The sequence below is a fragment of the Anser anser genome (assembly GCF_964211835.1).
Source record: "Anser anser genome assembly, chromosome: 21".
NCBI lineage: Eukaryota > Metazoa > Chordata > Aves > Anseriformes > Anatidae > Anser > Anser anser.
In genome coordinates this window covers 10,515,578-10,533,589 of record NC_139742.1, presented here as the reverse complement: position 1 = coordinate 10,533,589, position 18,012 = coordinate 10,515,578, and the positions used below count along the sequence as shown (strand labels likewise).

The window sequence follows — 18,012 nt, the reverse complement described above, 5'->3', positions numbered from 1 at the left end:
CCGCGGCCTCTCGCGCCCCGCTTTGTGCAGCCCCGGCGCCCGTCGAGGGTGGGAGGGGAAACCCCGTGCGCGCCGCGCCGCCATCTTGGGCCCGGGCGGGGATGGGGGCGCAGCGGAGCCGCCGGAGCTGAGCCCGAGGCAGCGGCGGCCGCAGGCGGGGACCCGCGGGGAGCCACAGCCGCACGGAGCCGCACGGAGCCGCACGGAGCCGCGCCGAGCAGGCCCGCCCGCCGCCGCCCCACAGCCCGAAGCCGAGCGCCTCAGCGCCCAGCGTGGGGGGGGCTCCGCGGCCAGGTACGGAGGGGCCGGGGGGGCCGCGCCGCCGCCGCCCGTGCTCGGCCCCGTGAGGAGGGCGGCGGCGAGGCCCTGCAGGCCGCGGCGGGGCGGCGGCGCCTCCTTCTCCTCCTCCCTCTCCTCACGCACCGGGGCAGGCCCTGAGCGGCCGCCTGGGCCCCGGCGGGGTGAGGCCGGCCCGGTGTGAGCAGGCCGCTGCCGGGCACCGCCTGCGGGCTTCGGCCATGAGGGGCCTCGGCCCTGCTCCCGGGCCGTGCCGCCGCCGGGAGGTTTGGTGGAAAAACAGCGAGCGGGGGGGGTGAGGTGGGAGCCGTGCCGCTGCCCGCCGGGGGGCCGACAGACGTTCTCTGGTCTCCTTTTGTCAGCGCTGCCTCTGCCCAGACAAGTTACTTTGTCACCTGGTTGTCTGGTGCCTGCTTGCACCGCATCCTTGACGGTTCTCTGACATCTCTGCACAGTTCTGTCTTGAATTAAAATTGTACTGAGTTCTCGTTGCTGCAAAGCCAGGAGAAAAAGCGTTTGATTTGGTGCTTTCTCAGGCTGTGGCTGTATTGCTTTGGAGGAGGTTACATGATGTAAACTCTCTAGGCCTTTGAAGTATAGTGGCTCTTGTTTCTCAAATATAAAACTACACCTTGGCGTATAATATAGGTGCTTTGTATCCTACACCACTTCAAACCCCAAGATGGAAATCTTAACTCTTAGAGTTGCTGGACATTGTGATATGGGATGTGTGCTTTGGGATCTTTCTGTCGTGGTTTGGATTGAGGGCCTCTCGTGCTGGGGCATTGCATGGCAATGGGAAGAAGATCCTAGCCCTGGGGGACTTACTAAGCCCCATGGTGTTTACTTACTATGATTCAAGGAGAAATTTAGTGGTTTTCTGTAGGGATTTAAACAAGTCATAAATCTGAGTTGAAGGAAGAACCTCCTGTTTTTATTTTATTTTTAAAGAAAAAGTTATTGTAAAGGACGGTAGTTTGAAAGCAAACCTGTTAAACTGGAGGTACCAGGATTCAAAATGTAAATGGAACCTTTAAAGTTACTTGCTCGCCCTTATGCATCCAATGGAACCTAATTATGATTCTTTCTCATTTTTTGCTGTATCTTTCTGGAACAAAGGAGGTAGACCTTAATTTTGTTCTAAAACCTTATTTTATTTTTCCCCCTAAGGTGATGACTCCAAACAGTTGCATGTTGTTCTGATTTCTGAGGCTGAGAACAGAACTCTTCTGGTTTTTGTGTATACTGCCCCTAAGCTTATCTGATATCTCTGGAACTTCGTTCCTCTGCTGCCAGGACAGACACGTGGTTCAGGTTAGACTCTTATAGGAAGAGGAAACTAGGATAAATGAAGACATACAAATGGATAAACAACCATGGCTAAGAGAATGGACACCGGAGAAAGTGCTCTTACTGATGAGGACAGGTATGCAATATTTAATTTAGCTGCAGTGCTAGGGTGTGGTTAGCAAGAAATGATGTGTGTGCATGTGAATGCAGGAAGCGTAGGAAATAAAATGGCAGAACTTGATAGGGTGTGAAACCATTTAAAGGATAACCAGCGCGGTCTGTGTGCAGCTGGACAGCTGCTGAGCAAAAAGTGAAGATGGCATGATACATTGACTTTATTTTAAATCAAGGCTGAGGCTTTTTATATAGAAAGAATGTAAGACCTGTGAATTCTTTAGAAGTACTCACTAGACCTCAGGCTGAGGTAGCGTGTTTAACATGATGAAAGAATATAGCAAATACATTTATTCCAAAAACAGCTTGAAAGAAGGCTCTGCATAGCAGCCAGCTCGTTAGTCTGAGCCCAGAAACATGCAGGCCTTGTGCATTTTCAGAGAAAACTGGACCTGGAAGTAATACGGAAATACAAAGTGATTTTCAAAAGCAGTTCATAAGAAGCTTGCTGGACTGCTGTCGCTGAAGATGAGTTCAGCCAGATTTACTTGTGCTTGGCTTTATCAGATGCTTGCTGAAGTCCAGTCAGGGAAGCTAGAGAGGATGACTCTGGAAGAACTGAAGAATGAGTAAGAAACTGGCCAGCAGGAAGTAATCTTATGAAAGAGAAAGTGTTGGGCTGCTAACACAGCCTGCTCGTGGGACTCCCCGGGGATCAGTCTCAGAAGAAGGTGGGTTTTTTAAAGACGAGCATACAAAAACCCCAGAAGAGGAGGAGGGGATGGAAAACAACAGGGAGGCTGTGGGACCATTCTCTTAAAGAGGGCTGAGATGTTTATATGTTTAGGAAGACCTAAATCTCCGTGGTGCACAGAGGTGATAGAACCACAATGAAATGTAATGGTACCTCGGGGCTTGCTACGGACTCACGAGGAATTCACCAATTGGGTGTATTTGATAACAAAACCGTTATTATCTTCCAGTGTGGTATGTCTTCACAGGAGATCACAATTGATGCAATTATAGACTGTATTTCCAGCAGCCCTCTAAAGGAAGGTACCAGTTAGACTGCGTTCTTTGGTGTGTTTGACAAAAGTCTTCATCAGGGGAATGGTAAAATAATGAGTTGAAACAATTCTGCCTCTTACTAGATTTCCCTCCCTCCCCTCTGCCCACTTGTATCGATCTCTTCTCAGTGTTCATTGTGAATTAATGTCAGAGTAAACGTGCAGAGAAGGAAGATCATGCGCTGGGAAAGATCATAACTACCTGTTAGTTTTTGTGTAGAGATCTAGAATCTGTTCTAAATAATAGTGGTTGCATGCAGTTCCCCTTATGACTAATATTTTTTCCAAATGAAAGAAAAACTAACATCTTCTTTTTAAAAGTTGTTTCTGTTTTTGGATGTGATGGTACAGTGGCATCCTCATTTATAGAGGGAAACTGAACTTGCCCTCTGAGTTTCTCTTCTGTCACATATCCCTGAGGAATGACCAAAAGAACACCTGGATGGCCAGATTATATTAAAAAAATAAATAAAATGCTTCAGACTAACTGAACAGTGGTCGTCGGGCTGCAGGGCGGTATGTTTTGAAGGGGAACCTGTAATATTCAGGCTATCCTGAGTTAGAAGCTGACACCTCTGCAGACAGCTGTCGCTTCTGTGTGGGCTGACCAGCTAATGGATTCGGCACATGCAGCGTCTAATAAAACCTGTGATTACAGGTTCTCGTCTCTTCTAATAACACACTGTTTCTTGCTCAGCATAAAGCTATGAAAATTCTCCATGCAAATGATATCCAGCGAAGACTTGAAATGGGCTGTGGCCTTGAGCTAAGCTCTGAGGAACTGCATGGGTCTCATGGAGGCTGCTGTGGCTGTAATTATCAGCAGCTGGGTGCATCTGATGAGTTTGGCGGTAATGCACCTAGAACTACCCCGTTTCAGTCTGTACGGGTGGGTGCTCGTACTTGGAATAAGGTGTTAGTGAGGTGGCAAAATGCTGGTGTAGTGCTTGGTTAGAGGAGGAAATACAGGTGTTACTAGTATCTTAGTAAGGTCACCTTCCCTTTTTTAAAAAAAGGAAAAGATATGCAGAAAATGGATTGTGGTGACACTTTGTTTTTAATCTAACTGCAATGCAGAAATTAATTGTAGAGGTTTTGAAGCTAGCAAAACTGTGTGTAGAGTGAAGCATGATCCTCTGGCTAGTTGCTGTTCAGAAATAATGCTCTGAACTCTGGGGAAGTTTTACCTCTGAAAAGGAGCCAGGACTTGTTCTGAGTTGGCAGACTTTGTTGGAAGAAAGAAGGCAAGCAGACCAACCCTCCAGACCCAACCTCTGCTTTCTGGTACAAGTAAGCCTACGGTTGGTTAACTTTGCTATCGCATTGTGTAACAGCAGCAGCGGCTGCAGGTAAGTTGTGTGCCAGTCCTGTGGCTCTTCCTACCAGCACGGCCGCTCCCTGCTCCCACCCCTCAGAGGACAGCTCTGAACCCCTGTATTGGGAACATAGAGACTGTAAGCGTCTGGAGCAGAGGGCTCTGAAGTGGGAGTGGAGCACCAATTCCTACAGAATATATATATATATATAGCTGAAGCTATCAACAATATTAACCCTTAGCATTAATATGTGGCTGATGTGCTGTGGTTACTGAATTCTGTTGTGCGCTAGTCTCCTCTGGACTTCCTTCCCCATCTGTGGGAAATGCTGAGCTTGTGAGCTTTAAGGCTGAATTTTTCCTGTGTCTTCTGTGTTCTGTCACACATCAGCCCCTTCATCAGAGAACATTTCAGGTCCACCTTTATTTTTAGATCTTGAATATCTTACAGCAGGGGTTGTCATGTGTATCCACCTAGTGAAGTAATGGGATGATGTAAAATCGTGAAAAGCTTGAAATGTGTTACTACTAGCAAGGTTCTGTCCCGTTAAGGAGATTAAAATGCTGTTAGCTGCAAGGTGGAATAGTTTAATCCCAGATGATTTACTTAATGTCTATAACTCTCGCTTAATATTTTCATTTCTGCTGCATGATTCATCTTTAAACGGGGGAAAAAAGGGATGTCAATTTTATTCCATGATTTCGGTGTAGTTTGGATTCCTGCTTATCCTCCTTGGAATTTGAATGTTAAAAGCCTTTTTAAAGAGGCCATCTGTTCTTCAGGAAAGATTCCTGACCTTAGTATTAATTTGGAGCATTTCAGCATCTTTTCTGCAGCATGACCCTTGGAATGGATTTCATACCAAAGCATTGCTTTATTGCTCAGTTTAACTCCAGAAACAGTTTAAACTTAGTATCCATCTCTGTAAGCTGTCAGTACATCTGTCATACACAGTAACTTCTCCCTGAACTATCTGGGACTTGAGAGAAGCTCTAGGCTCATGGCTTCAGTGCATTTCTCAGTATTGCTGCTAATAATCTATTTCTTTAAGCTGTGGAAAGAGCACGTTAGCTCTGGCTGCACCCAGTGGGGTCTGTGGTGCATGTCCCCTCCGCGAGGAGCCTAATGTCACCCTCAGAACGAGGGTGAAGTTGTCACAGTGAATGTAGCTTGAAGTCTGCTAAGAAATGGGTGGGAAGGGGTAACTGACTTTGTTGCCAAGCACAGAATTTGGTTTTCTAGCTTTCACTTTGAAGTGGGAACTGATTTTGATGCATATGTTGCAAAGCAGTGACAATTTCTTTTATACTGAAATAGCTTAGTTATAGAATTCGTTAAAGACTGTTACAAAAACTGACATACCTCAGCAAGCAAAGAGTCCAGTAAACAGAACCGCATACTTGTCAGTAAGGATTCTAGTTAGAGACTCGTTTCAGATTGTGGTATAGCCTGCACAGGGGTCCTGGTTTGTCCACTCTTTTTAAAAAAAAAAAAGTCTTCCCCACCTTGCAGCAGTGCTTTTTGAAAGCTTTTGTAGTGAGACGTGTGCCCTTCACTTGTTACATACTGCGTTGTTGTGAAGTCAGGTGTTCAAAACCACTAACCTTGGAGTATTTTGGAGTACTTAGCGTTCCTTAGCCAGCTGGGATTTTGAGGGAAGAGGGGACAACGGAGTTTCTGCAGGACAAGTTTAATCACTGCATGAGCAGCTCCCTACCTTGAAGTTCACAGCAATGCATTGCTGAACCCCTGTAAGGTAGCAGGTACTACCGTACGTACACCGCCCGGAGGTACTGCTCAGAACAATACCGCCCTTCCAACGGGGTGCGTGTTAGTGCTGCTGAGCTCTTCAGCTTTCTTCCTGTGCTGTGGCCGGAGCACCTGCTTTCTTTGAGGAACAGCATGCTTTGTGCTGTCCTGAAGGGCTTGCACGTATCAGTTGGTCTGTTTAAGCTTTTGTGTACTTCATGGACATACCTCCTAGTCTTCCTGTTCAGCTGTCTGCCTAAAAAATGGATCAAGACATGAACTCAGCCCTCCCAGCTTTACTTAGAAAGCAGGCGGCAAGTTAAAAGTACCTGCAAGAACAAGTGCATTGGATCAGAAGGTGCTTGCAGTCTGAAGGCTGCTGCTGCTGGGACATCTTGGAGAAGAAGAAGAACACGTGGAGATAGATTTGGAAATCTTGAAGTACAGGGTGTTTGAGCAGTGTCACAGTAACTTGGATTCTGACCAGCAGGTACTTGTCGGTATTTGCCGGTGTTGGAAATTGCCAGTGCCTGTCTTGAAGCTGATACTGCAGCTCTGGATCTTTCACTTCCAGGAGACAAGGCACTGCAGTTGCTGGCTTGCTCCACAGTGCACGAAGGCAGTGCGTTGTCAGTCCTGGGTGTGAATCCTTACTCAGGAGAGCGGTAAAAGCGCTCTGAGCAGTTGCTGCTCAGATTGAGACCCGGGGGTGGCGGCTGTGTGGGCCGGCTGTGCGCGGCTTCCCCTCGCTGCCGTGGAGGAACTTCCTCTGAAACTCTCTCGATGGAAACGACCGCTCTTGGAACCAGTGCGGCGCTTCCTCTGGGATTGTTTTCGCCAATGTGGGCAAGAATTAAGCTCCAAAACAGTCCTGTGTTTACTATCACGGATTAGGCTTGGTTTAATGGCATGTGTGTACGTTTAGGACTGAGTGTCAATGCTTTGGTTATCGCTTGGGAGAGAAGGCCTTGAATTCCCGGATCTTGAGCAAAGCACGGAGGAAAGGTGCAGATCGTGCAAACCCCTCTTACCTACCTGCTGCAGCCGTCCCTCCTCCAAGGTCTAGATAGGAGTGTTTGCTCTAAACCTCAGCCGTGCGACGCAGCGGCTGTTGGCCGTGTGCTGCGAATGAGATTTCTTGTCAGTCACCTTTCTTGTGGCTGCAGGTCAGCGCTGGGGGTTAATCGCGGCTGAGGAGACACCAGTTTGCTTTTGAAAAAGGTACAGGCTTGTAAGCTTCCCTGTGTTTTCAGTTCTTTGCAATACTGCTTCAATTTGTCATGTGGATGACACACGGCTGAATAGAAACCTTGCTAGGCTGAAGCCATGTTCTGTATTACAAGTACTGCTGTGCCGCTGGCTGGCTGCCACGCAGGAACAGGGAAGGAAGTGGTGAATTCCTAGCAGAAATCTTCATTTGCTTCACTGATCACACCAATAACTCTTAACTTAAAACCTGGGACAAAAGCAGGCGTTTCACTGCAAAATGACAAAGGTGAATCTGGGCAGTACAGACTCGTGGTTCTGCTAGCTGATGTTAGTTGGCGAGTCAGTTTACGTAGCTGGAGCCAGTTCCAGTTCCTTCTACACAGGAAAATTCTGGAATATTGGAAGTTCTTAACCCAAATCTAACTTCAGTGCTATCACATCCACTGTGGAACATAGACTAGTGAGTAAATCTTACAGCACTGGTGAGCTATGCTATTAAAAAAAAAAAAAAGCTGCTAAGCCTTGCTGTAATGTAGTGCTGCTGTGCTAACCAAGCCGCAGATGTGTTGACTAACTTCCTGAACATCTGACTTGTGGCTTGTGCTGCTTTTTGGACCTGGGCATGTAGAAGTCCAGGCTCCAGTTAAGGCTGCTGCAGCATTCTTGTGCTGTCTTAAGTGATTCTTAACTGTTGGAGGCAAACTGCACCGTTTGCTTCTGCTGCAAGTCTCAAAAGTGTGGTAATAGTTCCAAATAGCTGGTTTTGTTAATCCTCTTCAGGTTTTTCTTTTGGAGTTGGACTTTATTTTCAGCTCCCATCAGCTGTTTGGTCGGTGAGTGCTGGTCTGCTCAGTGACTGTGTGCAAATCAAGAAGCTCCTGGAGCTTTTCAACAGCTTGGAGTCTTTCCTGATAAAGCTGAATGAGTACGAAGAGTGGGTTTCTGTTCGGAGTTCTTGCTGATAGAGGGTCAGAGCAAATGATACGGGAGTCTGGCAGGAATGGCTCTGGCACTGATTCAGTGATTGGGGAAGTACAACAACACTTGAATGTGAAAGGAAAGATAGTTGGGGGAGAGAGAGGAAGGGTGTTTTTCTTTGCTTGTATAAGCTAAATCGGGTGAATTGGGCTGAGTTCAGTGAATAAGTAGCAGTTCTGATATGTTTTTGTTTTTTTTTCTTTTAGTGCCACAATGGCAACTGCACCTTACAACTATTCCTACATCTTTAAGTACATCATTATTGGTAAGTATGAAGTGGACACATACCTATCGGTGCTTGTTTCTGTGATCCTGCCTACAAACCCTGTGCCTGACTTGTTGACTTCTGTCGCACGTTACCTGCTGTAGCATTAATTCTTCTGGTCCAACTCGTCCAACCTCAGTCCCTCACAAATTGCCACGCTTGCCCTGAAACTTCAGCCACTGACAGGATAAAGGCAAATGCTTTTGTGTGCTGGTACAGCTGGTGCCAAGCGGGCTGGGGCAAGTACCAAAGAATACTCTGCAGAGTTCACTTTGTTGCTGAGATCCTCAGCAAATCGCTGCTCTTCTTGGCATACTTCAGTGTTCTTGAACATCTTCCCTGCTAGGGCCGTGGCACTTAGCCCCTTGCACAGCACTGGGGGGTGGGGGGGAAAGGGTTCTAAAAGTGTTCTAAGGGTTGTGTGTGTTGTCCCTGAATCAGGCTTATATTTAGGAAAATCTCTAAATGCACTGGAAATGGGAAGAGCTTTTGTGATGGCTTCTCGGATGTGCGGGTACAGGTTTGCTGTAGCACTGTTACTGCCTTTCCACCATTAGCCTCAAAGGTCTTAAATTTTATTGGAGACAACCCAAGTGCTAACTAAAATCCCTTGCTTTAGGCTTATAAGCCTCTGTTAGGCTATAGTTTTGTGTTGGAAAGGTTGCTTTTAGCTGCAGCTTCCTTGGCTGTTCAGAGCCAGCAACTTGATTGCGTTTATTACTCTGCTGGAAGAACTGGTATTGCTGTTAATTGTTTAATTCTTAATGATCTTGCGTACGTGGCAGTGATCTGCAATCTTGTAAGGTGTGTGAGTCGGGGTGCCGTGGCAGCATCAGCCAGTGGAAAAGTGGTACTAAAGATCTTGCTGTTTCTCACTGTGGGTGTTGTGTAAGGGGATCAGTGGAAGTGAGGCAATTTCTTGGTGTGTTCTGGTCGGCTGTCAGCATTTTCGATGTGCTTACCGGCAGCTGGAGGTGACAGGAGGAGGGCAGGCACTTGAAATGTGTGTTGCGCTTCCACTTCTTGCAGGTCAGCTTGCGACCTACTGAAGCAGATGTGAAGTCAGTAATGCAGGCGGCCTTTGTGTGTTTCTGTTCCGCCCTTGCTTTCAACCCTCCACCTGTAACCAAAATTACAATGCGGAATCTGATAACTCTTACGGGCTGTAGCCAGGCAGAGAATGCTGCGTACCAGACCTGAGGGAGGACTGGCTGCCTGTATCTGTACTCTTGTTGTGTGAAATGAACAAAACGGACTTGTTGCGACAAAGATGTGGTGTCAGCCTTAACTGTTCTTTCTGTGACAGGGGACATGGGTGTAGGAAAGTCCTGTTTGCTTCATCAATTCACAGAAAAGAAATGTGAGTATAAATTCACAATATTTATTCAAACTGGTATCCTTCGTCCCTCCTTCCTGCCTTTCTGCTTCTGTCATGCATGAGCTTGATGCATTGTCTTTCTGAACCTGGGTTTGTTTCTAACCATGTGATTGTATGCTACTTGCTCAGATTTTGTTTGTTTCTGACTTCTGCAAGTATGGAAACAAAATGCTGATGTAGTAATAGTGAGAGTGATGCTTCATGCTTAACTGAGTGGTGGGAAGACCACGTCCATTTTTATAGCTCTTCCAGGGAACTGCGATACGAACCAAAGTGAGATTTATTGTCTGAAATGTGCATGCATTTAATATTGGTATAGCTCAAACACGGAGTTGTCGTTTTTAAAGATGAAGGAATTAAAGGGGGGGCAGTTCATTTTTCTTTGTTTGCAGGCTTAAGTAGCATTGTCGTCCTCTGTAGTTGCTGTGACTCATGAGACTGGGACTGCCCTGCGTGATGGTGATTAAGGCTTACTGCGTTCCGTCTCCACTGTAATGTTTCCTCATGTATGCTATCACAGCAAATTAACAATTATCTTCAATTCTTCTTACCAGTGTGCATTGCATCTGAGTTTGCAGTAGCTCTTGAACTCTTACGACTTTCCCTGTAGCTCATGCTCAGTGGATAAATCCGTAGTTATCTGTTAATCAAAATCCCAGATAACCCAGTTGTTTAAATGCTGCTTTGCATATGGTTAAATTCATGAACAGGTGGTTCCATGTTTTTTTAATTCTTGAAAAATATCAGCATTGAGTAGAACTTGTACAGCCAAACTAACGTGTCAAACACCTGTACTGCAGGACTCACTCTAGACAGCTTGAATATGTTTGTCCTTTCTCAACTTTCTTGATCTCTCTTAAAGAATTGAGAATTAATTTTCTTAAAAAATGAAATTCTAATTAGAAGCCGCTTTTTTGGTTTTGATTGGCCATATGATAGCTACTTGTGAAACTGGCTTTTTCCTGTGGACGGTCATACTGTTACTCCATCTGAAACAACCTGGATGTTTGTTTCTCAAATGTTAGAGGCTTCTAAGTGTATCTTGATAATTCTTTAATCCAGTAGGAAAAGACAGCTTTAAAATAGCTAAACGTTTCTGCAAGGATAGGACTGAGAATCAACTGACTTGATATCTTCTGATGCATACAGCTAAATGGTATCAGCAGTAAGATTCATTAGAGAAGACTTTAACTTCTAAAAACTAAGAACAATTCCAGAAATCATTTTATTCCTGGTTAAGTGATACAGGTTAGTTACTGTAGCTGTAAAAAGTCTCCTAGAGACTGGAAGTCTAGTCAGCATAACAAAAGCGATGGCAGTAAGATCCCTGTAGCAAGGAGACCTTATGCTAGAAGGATCTGATCTTCCCTCTTACTTTTCGTGACAGTTATGGCGGACTGCCCCCACACAATTGGTGTTGAGTTTGGCACAAGAATAATTGAAGTTAGTGGCCAAAAAATTAAACTACAGATCTGGGATACAGCAGGACAAGAGCGATTCAGGGCTGTCACACGAAGCTACTACAGAGGAGCAGCAGGAGCTCTCATGGTCTATGACATTACCAGGTAAGATGCTGCTGACGCTTGTATTGTAGCTCTGTGTGCTTGAGAAGCTATTTGGGTACTGCAGCCTTCTACTTACCGTCTTGTCTGTCCTCTTGACTTCATTTAAAGGACGCTGTGTTGGGATGTCATGTGTGAAGCTTACTACATTTCTTATGTGAATAACTTTTAAGCATTTAAAAATCTGCAAATGAAATGTAGGGAACTAACTGAACTGCTTTTCTTGGAAAACTTCACTGCTGACAAGTCCTAAGGATCTTGCAATTTCAGGTCTTGGCTGCCTGTGTTGAAGTTGGCTAAAGAACTGGCTTTCCCCTTGGAATTACCCCTCGTTGTATGGATTTCTGTCTTCCTGGTGATGTAGGGAAGCAGAGGATTCCTGCTGCTTGCCTGGCAGGAATGTTCTTAGAGTAGGCATAGGACAGAATATTACTGCTACTGCAGTGGGCTGTGTAAACATGCTCAGCGTTCTCTCAGTACATAAGAACTGGAGGACGAGCCTGCGAAGAGGCCCTGAAGTCAGACTTCAATAAAAGGAGACCATGTGGAAGCTATCCCGTTCTTCTTTCACAAATGAAAATTAAAGATACTACTTAAAAGAATAATTAGATGTGCAACATGAAGTACTTCTGCCTTCATGTCTCTCTTCATGTCTCCCATCTTCCTTTGAGGCTGTTCTTGATATTCTTCAAGCACCTCCTGTTTTTAGACATAGGCGTATCACCTGTTTGCTTAAATCTCGAGTAAAAACCAAATTACCGTATGTACTGTTTGTTACCAAAGCTCTGTACTACTGCACAGGGCTCTGAAAGAGTATCTGTCAGGAAATTCTTTAGTGTTTTATACAACGCAGTGTGAGCGTTGTCCTTGTGAAGCCAGCAGTAGTACTGCTACATACTGGAAGTGGGAATTGGTCTGTCTTGCTGTCTTCTGTTTGTGTTGCAAGAGTTGCTGCGTGGCTTGTTGAAATCTTGGTGCAAGTCCAAACAAGGTGCTGCTGTTTCTTCTTTCTTGAGGTGGGGAGAAGATTAGGTATGACGTGTTAGAGTGGGTAATGGATGCTAACTGTACTGTTGGCTCTTAAGTATTCTAAAAACTCTGTAGCTAAAACCTGTGCTCACTCCATTCTTTGCAGAAGAAGTACGTATAATCACTTAAGCAGCTGGCTGACAGATGCAAGGAATCTCACCAATCCAAATACTGTAAGTTGGACTCTACTTAGCTTGAAATCAAGGTTGATTATCTCAAAGCGAGAGTTAGAAGGCTTATGCCAAAGCATCTGGAGTGGTCACAGTGTTCTTTAAAAGAAGCTGCCTATGTTTCTCAGCTACTTAGTTCCCAGTTACCCTTATGTCCCCACCCTGCAGTACACTGGTAACTCTTCCCTTACTGCAATTGGTGCAAAAATGTAGGCTTCTCTGTAGGAAAACAATGGTTTCTTTCAAAAATCTTGCTCTGCTTTACTTGCTTTTTGGGCTGTTTTCAGCAGTTGAAGACCAAAATTATGGTCACTTCTGAGCAATCCTTAACTGCTGTTACTATTTCGCCTTGCCTTGTTGGTGGTAATGAAGTGAATTTGAACTCATCTTAGACTGGAATGTAAATTAAATCTCAAAAAAAGCTGTCCAGGTCTCTGGAGGGGTGGTGAGGGAAGAAGGTTCTTCTGTGTCTGTTTGACTAAACAATGAAGTTGTCCTTCAGTCTTTGTGAATGACTCTAAAATACTTTATAACCAAGCTCCTGAGAAGACTCTTACTGTGGTGAAAGAACTGCTAAAGATTCTGGCTAGATTAGCAGGTGACTAAAAAAATGCAAGAAGTGTGGTTCAGAGTACAACTTTCCATGAGTAAAGAATAGGAGTACTGCTTTTTTTTATGACCACCTCATGAGAACAGACTAAAGAATTTGAAAGTGGCAGCAGGGTGCTACTCCTGACTGCACAGAGGGGGCACTGCTAGAACAGTGTCCTCCTGAAGATGCATGGGTATTGTAGCAGCACTTTTCTGAACGCTTCATTTTTCTTTTTTTCATCTTGTAATAAAGGGGTTACTGGATGATAAGCCTTTTCTCAGACTAATTTTCTCTCTTCTGAACCAGGTGATAATCCTCATAGGAAATAAAGCAGATCTGGAAGCACAGAGAGATGTTACGTATGAAGAAGCCAAACAATTTGCTGAAGAAAATGGTGTGTCTTTTTTCTCTTGAGGTGTTACGTTTCCTACAAGATAGCGATGTTAAAGTGAATCCTCGCCCTTGATAGATGCAAGCTTGCTCTTCCAAAGTAACGTAGTTATATGTACAAACTTCTACTGTGCCTCAGATAGCCTGGCTTAGTTCTAATTGTGCTTGGTTTTAGAAATCAGCTTGTGTATTGATGCCTTAACTTAGCACTAAATGGTATTTTATGGCTAAAGTAGTCTCTTGCATGCAATCTGAAGGTCATAGAACATGACTGGAGGCTGTTTGAAGTGTATTATGCGCTGACAGTTAAACTTCTGTTTCTAAACAGGTTTATTGTTCCTTGAAGCAAGTGCAAAAACGTAAGTTACTTCTGCCTAGAGTTAATGTATCAGATGTGATCTGTTCAGTTATAACCTCTATATTCCTCTTAAATATAGCCATGAGGTTCAGGTGTTGTAAGGTTTTACAAGTGGAAACAGTTTTAAATTCTTAGCCTAAGGTAAGGGTAGCCTGACAGAACACAAAGGATAACATCTCCAGACGTGCTAATAAATATGGTTCTGAGTAGCACCTGTTTTAATGGAATCTTTTAAACAAAAAGGTTTTGATTAACAGTCACTCCACTGTCTTGTAGCCTCTTTGGAACTTGTGTACGTGTGGCTCAATGCCTTAGCTTGTTTTTGATATTCCGTGTTTTGGGATGGAGTGGTATTCAAGGCTACTCCAAGCAGATTTAAAGGCTAGGGAGTGAATTACCGTATCAGAAATTGTCCTGCAAATGAACTATTAAACTTCACACGTGTGCTTTAAGTACCGTAAGCTTTTCTTTCTTGAGAGAAGAGGACCAGGGTAGCAACAGCTTTTACTTGGTGACCTGTCAAATCCCAGCAAGGGTGTCTAGCCAGCTGCCTCCATAGCCTGCTTTGCTGTGCTCAAGTGTAACCTAAATAACTCCCGCTGCTCTCTTCGTAGTGGAGAGAATGTTGAAGATGCATTCCTGGAGGCTGCCAAGAAAATCTACCAGAATATCCAAGATGGAAGCCTGGATCTGAATGCTGCAGAATCGGGTGTACAGCACAAACCATCGGCTCCGCAGGGGGGGCGACTAACCAGTGAACCCCAGCCCCAGAGAGAAGGCTGTGGCTGCTAGTGACCTCTGTTTCATGGCTTCATTTCTGACCTTTCACCTGTCTGTTGGGAGCAGTGCTTTTGATTGCTTCCATGTCTTCTGTACATCTTATTGGGTTTAATTAAAACTGAAACAAGTTTAACACAATACTAAACTGCTAAACAACTTTAGATGTAATCAGGTTATCAAAGGCAAGTAGAGTAATAAAACCTCTCCTGCATGGTAAATCTAGAAGTTTTTTTTCCTTGATTGTCCTTGTGATAGTGTCACAGATACGTAATTTAAACTGAGCACTGATGCTGGACTCATGATTTTACACTTTCGCAGGGCTTTGTCTTGTACGGTTTAATTTTATGGTTCTTCAGCCTTTCTTCCCCACCTCTAACTGTGTAGAGCTGTCCATAGTAAAGGATAAGTTTTTTGCTGTGAAATGACTTCTGATGGTAGAAAGGGGCTCCGTAACGATGTGCTTGTTGAAAGAATTCCCTGTGGTGTGCATGTTGGGGGCAGGGGTGGGCTGGCACAGGAGTGTACAACGTGCACAGGGAAACAAACCATTCATTCTTGTGCTCATAGCTTTACATCATTTTTTGCCACTTTTATCCTTTACATTTGTTAACAGAACGTAAATATGTATAAAATTTGAAGGAACTGAGCTAACAGTTAAATACATCCTGTGTATATGATTTTAATGAAGAAAATGATTACTGGCATTAGAACAGTATATAAGAAAGTATCAGTTTGTACAGTATGACCTATATGTGGCCACATGCCCCCTTAGTACAGATATAGGTGTAACTGCAGTTCACTAACATAGGCTTAACTCCTCGGTGTTGACAGTGGACATTGTGCTGGGGGAACTCTAATCCCGATGCAGAAATTAACACTAGTGGAATCTGTCATTCATCTTTGCACTGTGGTATATCTATGCCATTTTATTAATCCTGTTCTGTGCAATCAGCAGTGTGCTAACCTGCTTTCTTCTGTAAGCATTTTGCATTATTGGGCTTCATTACCTGCCTTGCATTGTATACAAAGGCTGGTTCTCTTGCACACCTTATGCTTTTATACCTTTAACTTTTTCAATGGTCAGATACTGAACTGGACAGTCAAAACAATGTGCTCTCTAGGGATTTTTAGCTACCGTTGTATTTTAACAGTACCATGTGAGGGTTCCTTTTAAGACTTGGGTTTCTTCAGAAAGAGAGTACATCCTTAACAGGGTGACACAACCCGTAATACTTCTCTAAAGGGGAGATGTCAAGTGGTGACCGTGCACATGTGGATTTTGTAGAACTGCATGTGGGGTTTACTCTGTTGTCAGAATTAAATGTGTTGCTCTCTATGCAGTACTGTATTTCACATGCAGCTTCACTTGGAAAACATCAAATATGACTTCAAAATGGAAGGGGGTAAGTGTTTAACTGATCAAATGTCCAACCTTTAGTCTTACTGCAGTGTTTAAAATACAAAGTAGTCTTAAAATCTCTCTCTAGACACTAAAACTATACAATGTTCAGACTTGTAAGTCAACAGTGGTACCAGAGTATTGTACAGTCAATGTTAAATAAAAAGCCAAAACTGGAATGTGCAAACAATAGGATTTGGGTAACTTGTGCACTGTCCCTTTGTTTTGTCTGGTAGTCTTTTTTTTTCTTAAACTAATATTCTTAAATAGATGGCTATGTTCAAATCTACAGCTAAAGTGTCCTGCTTAAACCAAGGTTGCACCACAAAGGGTTTGCCCAGGGACCATGACCTGCTGCTGATGTGAAGTTCGGAAGTAAATGTTCTAATGACTACAGCTTGTTGAGGTGCAATACCTGTATTCCCAGAATAAGTTACAGTAGGTCTTATTGTTTCTGTCACAGAAAGGATTTGTTTGGACTGCTGTACTCCTCATTTGATGTAACAATGCTATTAATCTAAATATTTGTAAATAAAGTACCTGTATCTAGATAAACCAGAGTGGCTTGTGTTACTTGCTCTGGCACTCTCTACTTCTGTGCTAATGTTCCTTGGAGCTGTTCAATAGGACAGGAGCCCTACAGCAGGCCCTCCACCACTGCAGCTGGCTTGCCTAAGCTGCTAACAGGCAGTTCTGCTCACCTGCAGTCAGGTCTCTGCTTTTTGAGAAGTATCTTACTAAATTGTTGGAAGAGGGAAGTTATGGCAATTGTGCTTTAATTGCTTTGTGTTAACTTTTAGGAGACCTTCAGGGTAAGAACTTTACAGGCTTTTTTTTTTGCCAGTGTCTTCTACTCCTGGAGAACTAACAGGCCAGTGCTGAGTGTGTCAGTGTACGCTCCTAGTGAAATGTGACACTTGCTGCATAAAAAAATGTTACATATCAGTAATGTAGATGAGAGGGCAAGTCTGAGAACAACTTCAAAGCCTGTCTCAAATAAAAGGAGGGCGGGAGCTTTGGGAAGTCCTTTGTACAACTTTTTCCTTAGGCTGTGTGAGTGGGACAGGCCTGCTTTGCACAGAGGTGCATGTGGCCTGCTCATGTAGAAGGTCTCCTGTATCATAGTGCCTTATTGCTGCTGCTGCACTAAGGCTTTGATCTCTTCATTTACAAAATTTTTTTTAGTTAAAATCATATTGCTTGCAAGTTTGTGCAGAATTAAAAACCATATGACTGTGCTTCAGAAAAGCAATGCATGCCACTGTTCAGAGAAGTGTAACAATAGTCACAAAAGGCAGCCAGTAACATACTACTTAAATATCGGTGTTTGACAAGGCTTGCGGTCTGCCTCTAGGAGAGAGGGGCTCAGGGCTTGCTTCTGCCATCCTCATCCAAGGCTGCAGAACTAATGATGTTGCAGCATACATATTAACAAAAAATATTTAGGTGAAAAAGGAGAAAAGGCAAGCACTAGACACTGAAATTTAAGAAAGTACTCAAAAATAGCTTTATTTGCAATATTCATGCATTTGACAACATGTAAATGACAGCTGTCCTTGTTAAAAATTTTCTTTGAAATGTAAACTGACATACCTACACTTAAATAAATGTTTTGGATACCCTTAAACCCATCTTTAAAGTTTTTTTAAAACACATATATACATAAAGCTCCCTTAGTCATACAAAAACTTCACAGTACAGAGCTGTTATTGCTGGGAAATGCCTTTCCTACCAAGGCTTGCAAAATAGTGAGGTAGAAGTCTTCAGAAGCAGTAGACGGTGGTACAGTCCCAAGGAGCACAGCTGTAGATCTAGAAAACGAGTGACAGGAGTGGGTTTGCACATCAGTAGGAGGTGGTGGTGTGTGACCAGGTCTGGCTGTTGCGTAGTACTGGCTTGTACAGCACAGGCCCCATTTACAGTTGCATGGATGCTTTGCATGTCCTGAGACTTAACTCCTGCTGCATGGCAGGGGCCTAGAAGTAGCTGTAGGTGTGCTTAAAGCTTTTCTGCTCTCTGAGCACTGATGTAGGGCAGTTCTTGAATTATTTTTTATTTGAATCATTAGA

The 18,012-nt window shown here is 44.1% G+C and overlaps 2 protein-coding genes across 4 annotated transcripts in view; one reads left to right on the top strand and one right to left on the bottom strand.

Moving 5' to 3' along the window:
• The first annotated feature begins 24 nt into the window (after positions 1-24).
• RAB14 (RAB14, member RAS oncogene family) lies at positions 25-16,498 on the top strand. 2 transcript variants are annotated; one of them, XM_083807494.1, is made up of 9 exons: positions 86-294; positions 1,468-1,723; positions 8,227-8,285; positions 9,592-9,645; positions 11,051-11,228; positions 12,361-12,427; positions 13,323-13,410; positions 13,735-13,765; positions 14,379-16,498. In XM_083807494.1, exons 2-9 carry the CDS (start codon positions 1,674-1,676, stop codon positions 14,554-14,556), a joined length of 705 nt encoding a protein of 234 aa, XP_083663620.1. In that variant the 5' UTR covers positions 86-294; positions 1,468-1,673; the 3' UTR covers positions 14,557-16,498. The 2 variants fall into 2 exon arrangements, with proteins under 2 accessions (XP_083663621.1, XP_083663620.1); XM_083807495.1 differs by lacking the exon at positions 1,468-1,723 and having other exon boundaries at positions 25-294.
• A 928-nt stretch (positions 16,499-17,426) lies between these two features.
• CNTRL (centriolin) overlaps positions 17,427-18,012 on the bottom strand; it is a 33,792-nt gene continuing 33,206 nt past the window's right edge. For both annotated transcript variants that reach the window (XM_083807454.1, XM_083807455.1), the window contains one exon: positions 17,427-17,754. The gene's annotated coding sequence lies outside the window, so the exon portion shown is untranslated. The remainder of the gene's footprint in view (positions 17,755-18,012) is intronic.

Coding starts and splice junctions, on each gene's coding strand:
- RAB14 (XM_083807494.1), top strand. CDS start 1,674: ATGGCTAAGAGAATGGACACCGGAGAAAGTGCTCTTACTGATGAGGAC. Junction 8,286..9,591: donor CTTTAAGTACATCATTATTG/GTAAGTATGAAG, acceptor TTTCTGTGACAG/GGGACATGGGTGTAGGAAAG. Junction 13,411..13,734: donor ACAATTTGCTGAAGAAAATG/GTGTGTCTTTTT, acceptor GTTTCTAAACAG/GTTTATTGTTCCTTGAAGCA.